We start from the raw sequence: 12,925 nt of genomic DNA, 5'->3' as shown, positions 1-12,925 counted from the left end.
TGGATTTGTATGTTCAATTGAAGACCTTCTTTTGAACTTTTGAATGTGTTCACGGACAAATATACATGTTATATGTAAATATATTATAAAAAAATGGAAATGTGATCTAAGAGTCAACTTGTGATAAGGAGTGGCATATGGAAGAACACGAGAGAATGATTATAAATATCTTTGGATATATATTTAACACCTTACCAAAGCTCTGGATAGATCAGTTTTGAATATTTGACCGATCTGGTTTTGAGAAAGCTTATTCGGTACAAGGCATAAATGATGCTCCTCTTAGCATTAGCTGTTGTCATTCTTGGAGCGGAGAGTATTTTACCAGATGTCCCAATAACTGTAAACATTTACGTCAGTCCTAAAGGTTCGGACGGAAACTCGGGGTGAGTAAACAATCTGTTTCTATTTATCTTTGGAAAGAATGGGATTGATTGAACAAAGCAACCTTACCATATTTATGAAAGTGGTATGAACGTTTTTGCCTTTTTAACAACGTCAGAAGTTGCAAACCTATATTGGCTAGGGTTGATTACGTGTTAGTGGAGGTAACATTCTAATTATAAATCATAACCGAGTGGTCTAGGGCGCTGGACTTAGTGCAGGCGGTGTTGCCATAAATGTCACAGCGGTACGAGTTCGAGTCCCGCGGAGGGAACGACCAAAACTTTGCATCGCAAATTTGACAGTTCTAACATCGTTGGGAATTTTTCAGACCCTTCTATAGATATATATATATATATTCCGATGCCATAGACTATTAACTATAAGTGGCATAAACATTCTTTTAATGAGATTTTTTTTTTCTCCAGCCGATATGTAAATGTCGAACAGAATGTTTATATCTTTATATCATCGTTTTTTGTGTGTTGTTTTCCTTGTCTACAGTTTTCATATGTATTAATTTTTATTTAATTTATTCTGTTCGATGTGTATGTCGATACATTGTGTATGTCGATCGTTCTTGTTTCATGTTTTTACCCATAGACCACGTTATATAGGTATGTTATAGATCATTTTAAATATCAAATGATTGTCAAATGATTACCATATGAATCGAGTACCATATGATAATCATGTTTTTTTTCACAAGCATATGATTATCATATGTTTTCAAGCCAAAATTAACATTATTATGAAAAGCATATCTGACTATCATATATTAAATATCATATGATTTCCATATAATTGCCATATGATTATCATATGTGGCGTATAGATTAACCGGATAACCTTGATTACTTGATATGTGAATATTGTAGGTTTTATCCGAATCAGCCTTTGAAGACAATACAAGCAGCAGTGGATATCATACCAAAACTAAAGAGTCAATGTAATTCAACAGGTAACTGATGCCTACTTGAATGCTATTGATGCAGTTTTTTTTTTTTGTTTTTTTTTGGGGTTTTTTTTTTTTTGAATATTGAATCAACAATTTTAGTTGTCAATATTTTCCTTTTCGCAAGTCAAAACAATTTAAGCCATCATCTTGCTCATTGCTTTGTAACCTTTGTTATCTGATGTTTTGGTAGCGGGAAAAGAACAGCATTCATCGCGAACAGGAAGTTTAAAACGAATAAAGTACAATATCCTCAGACTTACGCTTTGTGATGATTGGGCCTGAAGGTGCAATAAGAACCTAAGATTTTCACCTATGTACATGTGTACATCATACATAATCTTCATTATTTTTCTATTAGATATCTTACACGATGATGTTATTGAATGGATAGGGGGTGGGGGTACCACCAACTATTTGTACATCAATATTTTTATTATTACTTTTTCTATTAGATATCTTACACGATGATGTTATTGATGAGGGGTGGGGGTACCACCACCTATTTGTACATCAATATTTTTATTATTATTTTTTCTACTAGATATCTTACACGATGTTATTATTGAACTGATGAGGGGATACCACCAACTACAATCGACATTAAAGATTAAAAATACAGAAAACAGACAAATCACAATAAGGCCATACCAAGAAGAAGATGTTTATGTGGTAAGGCCAAACTCGAACGATTTTACAGGTTCGGTTCCTTGTTGATTTAAAAAAGGTAATGGAAGGCTTGAATTTGTGCATGTTCTTTGTTTCCGTGAGAAATTTCATTTCGTTCTATTAAACTATCCATACATATTTATACTATCTCATGAATGATTAAAAACTAAAATACAAATAAATGTAAAGATTATGATTGGTATTTTTACTGTGGAAAATGAAATGAGAGAAAATATTTATTACATTATTTTTTCATTATTTTGCCCGTTAAAAAGAGTATGTAAAAATGTCTGTGAGTGCCAATAAGAAGACAGAACTCACTAAGAACTAAGTCACAACAACTCGAAATTAATCATCAATGTCATGTGTGCCCTCTTCAATATTCACTTATCTCTTCAAGTGCAAATTTAAGGACCTCAATTTACATTTTAGGAGATAGGAAGTCACCATTTCATATTTCTTAACCTGGGAAGCAATTAGGTCATATTCTATTTTGGTCAGTACTATTTTAGTTCCTAAAAATTGTTCCTTTTAGTTTGGGGGAAAGATTATACCAACAAGCAGCTTTCACAAAGTACAAGATAGTGCTATTCTGAACAGATTACCACAGGAATCCAGGAATCATGTGAGTATGTTGAAAAATGTGAATGATGTTGTGTCATAGTAAAACAAATAGAAAACATTATAACAGTTCAGTCTTCAGTCGGAACCAGAACCAAGACATAAACAGGAAACTGATACAAAAAAAAAACACACATACAAAATTAATAGAACCCTTTAGATGCTAATTGGATTCCTATCTAATTATTAGACTTATCATAGCCCACGTGCAGTCGTTCACTCTTTGCCTTTCTAGAAGCGCATGTCGAGTGCTTTGTTATGTATTGTGTAATTACAAGGGAAGGACGGGTTTTAAAAAAAATATACTTTTTATACGTGTAGTATCATAGTATATTCTAAGTATATATTTCGAAAACCCGTCCGTTATGTCGTATAATTTTGTTTGATTTGTAACAAGCTTCCTGATTGGTTGGCTCACTTTGAGCGAGTAAACCAGGTTATTTTGTACAACCTTTACAAAAATTAGAAAACTTCCATAGGCAGACATGCGCCCTACCACAGTCAGGAGATGCTTGTCTTAATGTCTCAGTGTCGTTATTTTACTTTTAAGTTTATTTTGAAGAAGTGTCATCGTTCTGTTACCTTGGATTTTATTACCTTTGTTGTCGGGGCCTTTCAGTGTTTACTTAAAGGTGTGTTCACACTTGGGAGAAAACCTTTTGGTGGTCTCTGTTAGTATTTACTATTTTATGAACATTATGCGTTGGTGCATTTGTTGCGTTTCACCACATTTGTTCTTTTTTTCTATAAGTTGTGGTCACTTTTGTTGAAGACCTTTTGGTGACTTCTGATATTATTTTGTACTTAGGGTATACGCAGGAGCATTTATTACGTTTCACCGTTCTTCTATCAGATACAATGTAGATATATAGATGGGCATAATAATATAAATATTTTGTATCAGGTTCTACAAGTTAATCTTGCTGATGTAGGAATCACAGATTATGGAAATTTAAGAGAGTTTGGCTTCAAAAGATTTAGTAATAAAGACTATATAGAACTTTTTGAAAATGGCGACCCTTTCAAGCTGGCAAGATATCCAAATGAGGTAATTTATCAGTACATGCATAACTCAAGCAAATAACATCTCACAATGAAATACTCAAAGTTCGATATTGTCCCATTAATTTCTTTACCATATGGCAAAAATTTTGAATTACATTGTATTCTTTATTGAGGGGAAATATAGAAATTTATGTTTTACCATTATAGATATCTATAGACTACAGGTACATATGTGTGAGACAGACAGGTTTCGAAAAATGCATTTTTTTTGCTAAAAAAAAAGTTGCTCGTTTGTTTTATGTGTGTTAGTGTGTGTTTTGTTTGTTTTTCGTCGTTTGTTTTTTTTTCTTTTTTTTTTTTTTGGTTTTTTGTTTGGATTTTCTTTATTTAGCTGATGTTTTTTTTACACTTTTAAGGATTTACGCGTAAATATCTTTCCATTACTGTTGACGGCAAGTATTCATGCTGTAGATGCGTTATAAGACACTGTTTTTTTTGTAATTCATGTACAGGTCAGTGCTTGTATTTATTTCATTATATTGCTGCTGAAAGAAAAATGCAATGAGCATGCTACGGGGATTGGATTTTTTTCAATAGGGAGTTTAATATTCTCTTCAAACAATGTAGTTTGGGACGATGGGAATGTAGGATGTAATATAATTTAGAAATTGGCAGAAAATAAATGATACCAAAGCGTCAGCAGTTGGATAATTCAAGTAGGTTAACATAAAAAAAAATAATATGGCCTTAACGAGAACACCGGTAACAATGAAAACATCCTCCCTAGTCAGGGTTTTAAGTCTACCTTCAAGGGGCAGATCCAGACACTTTGAAAAGAAGGGATGCCAGCCGGGGTTCCTCGTAAAAAGGGTGTGCTAGGACAAGTCATTACTTACCATTTTTTGTCAATTTTAAGCATGAAAATGATAAGTTTTTCAATAAAACGAGGGTACCAACCTCTGCACCCAGCCAACTTGACCCAGTTTTCATATAAAAAAATCAAATCCTTGAGTTTTCCCTCAAATTTTCAATTTCAAGTGACTTGATTTGTGGAGATTTGAGTTGATGAAGGTTTTGAGGAAAATCTTAATTTGAGATTTTTTTTTTATGAAACCTGGTCCAGGCTTGGGATGATGACCATTCAAGGGCAGTCGCTATATTTTCCTTCCCACTTTGTAGCTTTTCTTCATGGACAAATGCAGCTTTTCTAACTATTATATTTGTTTTACTTTTCGATACAGGGATACATAAATGTTGTGAATATTTTGTCCGATGGAAAATCTTTCAAATACGATTCTGACAGACCGAAGCGGTGGGTTGGTGAAAGACATGTATGGTGTCATGGTTTCTGGTAAGTAATGTAGCACTGATAATAAAAAAAGATTCTGGGAAAAGCCGGGCACGTACATCCGTTACAAATTATACGCGTATATATAATGGGGTCTGAAAAATTCCCAACGATGTTAGAACTGTCATATTTGCGATGCAAATTTTTGGTCGTTCCCTCCGCGGGACTCGAACTCGTACCGCTGTGACATCTATGGCAACACCGCCTGCACAAAGTCCAGCGCCCTAGAGACGTTCCGAGACGTTTGTATAATATTGATTTGTTGTGACATGCATCTTTAATTTGATCCTCTATCCCACATAATAACACCTAGATGAACTGTCTCGTACTACCATACATCGTGTACGAAGTATGAGCCCTAGATTAATCCTAAGAGGAGGAATGACCTGGTCAGCGAAAGCTATATTTTATATATAGCCTAGCTGGCCGAGTGGTCCAGGGCGCTGGACTTTGTGCAGGCGGTGTTGCTATAGATGTCACAGCGGTACGAGATCGAGTCCCGCGGAGGGAAAGACCAAAAATTTGCATCGCAAATTTGACAGTTCTAACGTCATTGGGAATTTTTCAGACACTTCTATAAGCTTACACTATCTTCTCAGTATCAATTTGATCCGATGGAGCAGTGTAGAGACGCATATATATATATATATATATATATATTATTGTAATTCTAAAATATTACTACAAACAAAATTCTCCAACTTTATTACCTGTATGATCATTCAAGGTTATCTTGCTCAAGTGAAAAAGGGTATCTCAAATTTACGAACGGCATATTATTAACATATAATTATATGTACCTCAACATATTCCAGTACAGAATGTGAGTGAAATATTAGTGCTGTAATTTTAATTTTACTTGAATAATTAAAGGTACTGGAACTGGGCAGATATCGCAGCAAACGTTACTAGTTTAATTCCAGATCATCAGATAGCAACTCTCGGATTCAGACCCCATTACGGAATACGGGAAGGTGTGTAATGGTTACATGTCCGTTGTATTTTCCCGCCAATTTAAGCTAAGTTTCAATGATAATATGGTACATGTTTAGATAGCCAACATATTTTTTTTTTAATTTTGACTTATTGTTTGAATTAATAGTAAACAGAAATTGACTTTTTGTTCTTAGGTGATACATGTTATAGTATGTATTTTAATTTTCAAAATTAATTGATATAACTCTCTAAATGACACAGAAATGCAATAGATATTATTGGATATTCGATGTGAATTATATCCTAAGATCTGGCAGATTTGAAATAATAATTTTACATTTCATCACAAAAATCAATAAAGCCACTGAATAACAGAAATAATAAAAGACTGATGGCTTACTTTCAACATACGAAATGGCATAAAATAACCAAAATAATACAATAGTATATTAGTATAACAAAAGTAAATGAGCAACCGGGACTCCACCAAAACTGGGATCATGGACCAGATGCACCGGTAAGACAAGCGTCCTCTGCTTTTCTAGAAACACACGCTGAGTTGCTCATAAAAAAGTCAAGTTCAGGGAAAGAAAACCTACGACACATTGAACAAATCAGTTTTCATGGTGCAGAAAGATACAACGTAACAATCCACGAGTTCATGTGCTGAGGGGATGTTGCCACAGATGAAAGTACGATTGAGACAAGGACAATAATGGTTGAATGTCTCCATTATTATGTCTCATACTTAATAAATCGCTTTGATTCAGTTCACGAACAAGCATTAATTGTCCCCAAGTTGGTTATGCAAATCAAAATAAAAATGTTGTTGGTTGGGATTATTTGATTCGCGGAAGGCGAACAAACAGACGCTCGAAAATTACATCACAGTACCAAATTATTTGTACAAAATAACTTCAGTTGCCCGAAGAGAACCAACTTATCAGAATGCTTGTAATAAATCATATTTAACTATTACTTAATATTATTTCTAGGCCATTACGATTTTGCTAATCCTACCGCAGCGGGATATAAAAAGCAAGGCGGCAACTTCATATTTTTCAATGTCCTGAGTGAATTAGACGAACCGGTAAGATAGTATTTGGCATTAAAGGTATGGCATGCACATACTGAACCAAAGACATACTCTCAGAACTAGACAAGCGTGAAGTCATACGCTATGTAGGGGTGGGGGGGACCTTAAAGCTTATTTACTGGTCCGAATTAATTCCTCTGACGTACATCCCTCCCAAAACGGACACTTCAGTATTCAAATAAGGAAGAGGAGTTTTGGGAGAAAGAGGATATCGAAGTAATCTGTAAACATGTACTATATCACACAAAACTGTGAAAGACTGAGAATTCCAAAAAGATTTAAATCAATGTTAAATTAAGGGATCTCAATGTTTACCATATTATGGACGACGCCTTGGTAACACGTATTCATTCTACTTTGAAGACTTTAAATCAAATGAATAACTGCCAATCAAATGCACTAATATATGGAATAACTTCTAATTTTAGGGAGAATATTTCGTTGACGTGGATTTAGGTGTACTGTATTTTTATCCAATCAAGGCTGCTCCTTTCACCGATTCTGATGTTATTTATGCATCTGTCATCAACGACTGTGTTGAGTACGCATTTTTATATAATATGGTGTTTTTGGTTGCGATGTGTTATTTTCAGTCAATCGGAACTACTTGGCCATTTCCTCTACACTAAAAAATAATCTTGGATGCAGAAAGGAGAATTTTTTCTTGAAAAAAAATGCCGACATTGTACTAAGACTAAGATTAAGAAATTTTATTTAAAGTCGGGTTTCAATATAACATAAAACATATAACATAAAACATACGCTCTGTAGAGCTTTTAGCCGACATACATATAACAAAACATAATAAATAATAAAACAAGACACATACAAGAAGCACAGCATATAAAATTCACAAGACACACACGGTACAATGAAATAAGTAATAAGCGTTAGTTGAGATACTATGTAACTAAATATGGTTGGAAAAATAAAACTAGAACTAGCAGCAACTAAAAAATTAAGATCTGCAGGAGCCACATCTGCATGAGCTGCCATTCCAGTTATTAATGAAGCTTTTAAACTGGTCCGAATTCGACTGAAAGCGAATTTCATTTTGGCAGCTCATTCCAGAGTGTGGCCCCAGCATACCTTACTGAGTGTAAACCAAATCCTGTAGTTCTTATCCTAGAAACTTCTGCCAAATTGTCCTTCCTAAAAGAGTAATTAGATTTTTTAAAAGTTATAATGTCATGTAAATAGGTTGGAGACTTTTTATGGATCATTTTAAAAACTTCTATTGCCATACATGTATATCGAAGACGTCTTATTTTAAGAGATGGAAAACCAAGTTATTCTTCATATGGACATTCATAATTTTCATAAATAAAGCGTAAGGCACGTTCTTGTATTTTTTCCATCTTTTATTTTTATTGCCCGCCCCACTGAAATGCCAAACCACTAGACAGGAATTAAAATTAGACATTATAACAGAATAGTAGATTGTTAACCTCACCAATTTTGACAAATGTTTTCCAATGTGTTTTAAAACGTTTAACTGCCTTCACGCTTTTTTACATATTTTTGAAATGTGAGTATTAAATTTCATTTGATAATCAATTGTCACTCCAGGAGCTTCACTTCATCTTCACAAACAATTTCGTTCCCGTCCAAATTAAATTTTAGATCCCTATTTTTAGTCCTTTTACCAATGGCAATTGCCTGGAATTTTTTCTGGATTAGCCTTCATCTGATTATTTGAAAATCAATTTATTAAAATAGCTCTTTCATTTTCTAAAGTTTTGATTAATCTGTCGATGTCGAAGCCTGAATGTGACAATGTATTATCATCTGCATAGTTATATAAAGTACTATCTGTAACAAAAGTGAAAATATCATTTAAAAATATATTAAACAGTACAGGTCCAAGGATAGAACCTTGGGGAACTCTTAAATATATATTTTACCATGTACTAAATACAGACCCTACTCTGACTTCTATCAGATACATAACTACATATTAAATCAACTACGTTTTCAGATAGACCATAAGATCTTAACTGTAGTAACATTAAATCATGTGGTAGGCAGTCGAAGGCCTTTGAGAGATCCATCAACACAGCAGCAACATTTTTATTTTCATCGACTGCTTTTTTCCAGTCCCTTTTCCAGTTACTTTTAGTAATGCTGTATTACAGCCGTACCCTGGCCTAAAGGCAGATAAAGAGAGACGAAAAATCTTATCAAAATAATCAATTAGCTGCTGGTAAATGGCTCTCTCGAAGATCTTTGACATCGCAAGTAAAATACTAACAGGTCTGTAGTTTCCGACCTCAAGTTTTTTCTTATGCAATGGTACTACCTTAGCCTTTTTAAGAGTGTCAGGAAATGATGATTTTTCTAATGACATATTCACAAGTTTAGGGATAGGCTCTTGTAGTCATAAAGAACAACTCATCCATGAATTTTGGCGCGAAGCGAGATGCTGAGCAAAAAAGGTGATGGGGAAAAAATTCAACCTGCAGTTGAACTGAAATGTTAGAATCGGATCCGTCAAATTCCGGGCTGATCCATCCGCCTAGTGCCTCTGAGGGTTAACTAGAAAGGCTGTGGTGTTCCGATTGATTTCTAGTGAGCAAGCTCTCATGCGTACCATTATTAAATTCGAAGGGCTTTTGCTCAAAATGTTATCTATTTTTATTTCATATTAGTTGATTATTTTTATGTTATAAGATCTTTTGTAACTCTTGCTATAACTTTTTTTATTTAGTACTTTACACTTTAAGGCTTTTCTAATATAAAAAAACTAATTGTTGATTCTGCTGCTCTTAAGATCACGATTTCTCAAGTGCGTTGTTTTTTTAAGAAAAAAAAATCTTCAGGTTCGTTAAGGTAAATTAATAAGAAAAAGCATCAGCAAGTCCTATATAATTATGTACAAGCTCCAAAACATGAATGCTCTAAAGTGGCGTAAAACGGAAATGACGTATGCAGTATGGAAGTGACTGTTTGAAATTTTGACCCAGACACACAGTGTGTATCATAGGATGTTTTACAGCACTTTCCCGTTGGTCAAGCTGCCAGACTACAAATAAATTTAAGATTTAAGAAAATACTGTAGACTTAAAATTTGACGATATGAGGAATAAAAAGCGGAAAATCGGGAAGGGATTTTCTTGTTTATCCTTTTTAAAGTGGGAAATGTGAATGTTTTCATTCCATTCAGAATTATGAAAGTCAAGAGTTTTAGTTTTCTTGAAGTCCACCATGACTGTCCTTATTTTGAAAAGGACATGTCAAGCTCTGTTCGTGTACGTAGTTCCCAAGCTATATGTGTATTTCGAGCGAACGCAAAGGTCTGGAACTTTAAAAAGTACGTTAATTTTGGCCGGGTCAACGAGTTGAACTTTTAGGTATCTAGGTTATATTCGAATATTTGGAAAAATATCTGTTAATTGATGAATTATTTACAAAAGATTGATTTTTTTATGTGTAACAATGCGAAATTGAGTTGCAGACAAGCAAAATTGTCGTCAATACCTTTTATAGAATAGTGGTCAACCTTATTATCATTCCTTTTATATAAATTTTATATTTTACACACATCGACTGATCGGGAAAATGTTTTTATATGTAAATAGTTATTATAAGTCTTATATAGGCCCTAGGTTTTTCTGCCCCTTCCCCAATCCCGCCTTAGGCATCGGTTGCATTCCCATCAATTTCCGGTTTACCGTTTGTCTGGGTTTTTTTTTTAAGTTTCCGTAAATCATACGGTCCATATACCCGTGTACAAATTTTACCGATATTTTTTTTTAAATGCTTCATTTGGTAGTATAATGTAAAGTTATACTATTCATAAGTAATTAATTATAAATGATCCATTCATTCAATTTTACAGAATTGGTGATAACTCCAGAAACATTAAAATTGAAGGTATCACGCTAGAGGCGTGTAGAAAGTACGGAGTTACAGCTAATGGTGTCAACAACATCATCTTATCTAAAATGCAGATTCGGAATACAGGTAATGGTTTATTTATACTTTAACTACATGACTTGTGCCTTTCTGGGTAAGCAAGACATTACTGGATACAGGTCACTGAATATGATTAGGTTATTTAACCCCCCTTTTTTTTCCTAAATCATACGGTATATGAGAACCTCCACGACGACCAACCTGCCTATCGCACCATGAACATTATAAGTAACAGAGATACAATGAAAAGCCTTTGATTCGTAGAAAAGAAACTACGAGCCCGAAGGGCGAGTGATTTCTTTTTACGAATCAACAGCATTTCATTGTTGTGACGTCTCTGAATTAATATGTTTTGACTTTCAATTAGGTCTTTTGTGTAACTCAAGTGAGCTAAATTCGCTTCAGGTATATATATTGAGTGTTACATTACTGTATTCATTCGTTTAAAGACATTTCGAATGAAGCCATGAACTACAGTAGCTTTGATCCATAGCAAGAAGTCGTTATGTGAACAGTTGATAATACGGAGGTCCTATGACACGGCTTGACCCAAGAGCTAGGTCGTCAACTCGATATTTTTTCGAGTTTCCAAACGGCATTTTATCATATTATTGTTTTCCAATGACAAAGCTAAAAGGTTTGTCTCCATTTCTTTCTTGTTTTGAAAAAAAAAATAATTTATACATATGTGGTCCTTAAAAGTAGCTATCATATTATACAAAATAAAGTGCTTGTATTTACGGATGAGTGTATTGTGCCCTAGAAAGTATCATAGTATTACGGTATAAGTATGATCGGCCGGTTGTTTGTCCATTAACAGTGATTCCAGAGGTTTTATAGAAATAACATACACAAAGTCTAAAAATTGTCTTGATAAAAGGAAACTACCATTCCTGCTTTCCCCCTTTTTACCACGGCAGTTGGGTTTAAAAAAAAAACCGAAATCGGGAGACAGGTATTTAAGGCATTTTCGTAGCAGTTTTTATTTCGTATTAAAACAAATATTATCGTTTCTCTCGAAAAAATCATTAATTCAAGTTTACCTTGTTTATGATTAAATTAATTATACAATGATAAATTGTATTTGGTTATTTTTTCTTAAATTTCAGTCTAGCACGCTAGTCGGTAGAAAAATACCTCGGGCGCGTGCAATAGATGCCCAAGTAACAAAAAAATCCTATCTAAGCGATTTTCTTCCGCGACGAACAGCTGCAACACACATACATGTACTATGTATAGTCTTAATATATCATTGATCTTGAAATCGCAAGTCATTACTACGAAGCAAGCGAAGTGTAAAAACAAGTTCGTAAAAAACAAACTGGCAAAAGGACGGAAACCAACTTAGAATAGGATATACATTCAGAAGTCAACGTTAATAAAGTTTTTTTGGACTAACGGAAATTAGTGGCGTACTGATAAATCGAACGACGGCTTACACTTTCTAAAAACTACAATAGCTGAGTGGTTTTTGGAAAGTTTTGTGTTTTGTTTGTACACAGTTGATTCGTAAAAAAGAATCCACTGTTAGAACAATAGGTTGACGTCACAACAATGGATTAAGCACAGTTCTTTGTGGTCCAGTTGGTTGCTTAAAAGAGGAGACAATCCAACTCAAAGGTTCTATTATTAAAATGGTATTAGACTAACAGAAAGATAAATTGAAATTGATTTTTGTTTGTTTGTTCCTGTGTTGTTGTTGTTTTTTTGTTTGTTTGTTTATTAGTTATTGTTTCGTTTTTTTTTTTCACTTTTTGTTTGTTTTTGTTTTTTTTTTTTTTTTTGTCTGTTTGTTTTTTTTTATTGGTAAATAAATGACTTAGATCTAAAAATCAAACACCGATAAAACTGGCGAATGTTATGCAGAAGACGTTTACTCTACCGGTACATCTGGTCCATATTAACGTAGATTCTGTAGAGTCCAGGGGGAAATTTATTCTTTAAATTCTCTGTGTATTTTTTAAGTAAATTTGTGTTATTAATGGAATAGTTTTTT

At 33.8% G+C, this 12,925-nt stretch overlaps 1 protein-coding gene across 1 annotated transcript in view; it reads left to right on the top strand.

Annotated features, from left to right (window-relative positions):
• LOC148606086 (uncharacterized) overlaps positions 1-12,925 on the top strand; it is a 36,813-nt gene continuing 23,888 nt past the window's right edge. Inside the window, exons 1-10 of the mRNA XM_088545581.1 lie at positions 1-386; positions 1,263-1,345; positions 1,884-2,011; positions 2,544-2,633; positions 3,534-3,677; positions 4,876-4,985; positions 5,856-5,956; positions 6,914-7,008; positions 7,443-7,555; positions 10,853-10,977. Of these exons, the coding sequence (XP_088401707.1) occupies positions 271-386; positions 1,263-1,345; positions 1,884-2,011; positions 2,544-2,633; positions 3,534-3,677; positions 4,876-4,985; positions 5,856-5,956; positions 6,914-7,008; positions 7,443-7,555; positions 10,853-10,977 (1,105 nt within the window). The 5' untranslated portion in view covers positions 1-270. The remainder of the gene's footprint in view (positions 387-1,262; positions 1,346-1,883; positions 2,012-2,543; positions 2,634-3,533; positions 3,678-4,875; positions 4,986-5,855; positions 5,957-6,913; positions 7,009-7,442; positions 7,556-10,852; positions 10,978-12,925) is intronic.

The sequence above is a fragment of the Perna viridis genome, chromosome 9 (assembly GCF_037379345.1).
Source record: "Perna viridis isolate PV_CMFRI_1.1 ecotype Kerala chromosome 9, ASM3737934v1, whole genome shotgun sequence".
Classification (NCBI taxonomy): domain Eukaryota; kingdom Metazoa; phylum Mollusca; class Bivalvia; order Mytilida; family Mytilidae; genus Perna; species Perna viridis.
Note: the sequence above shows the minus strand (reverse complement) of the source record. Positions and strands in the feature narration are given on the sequence as shown.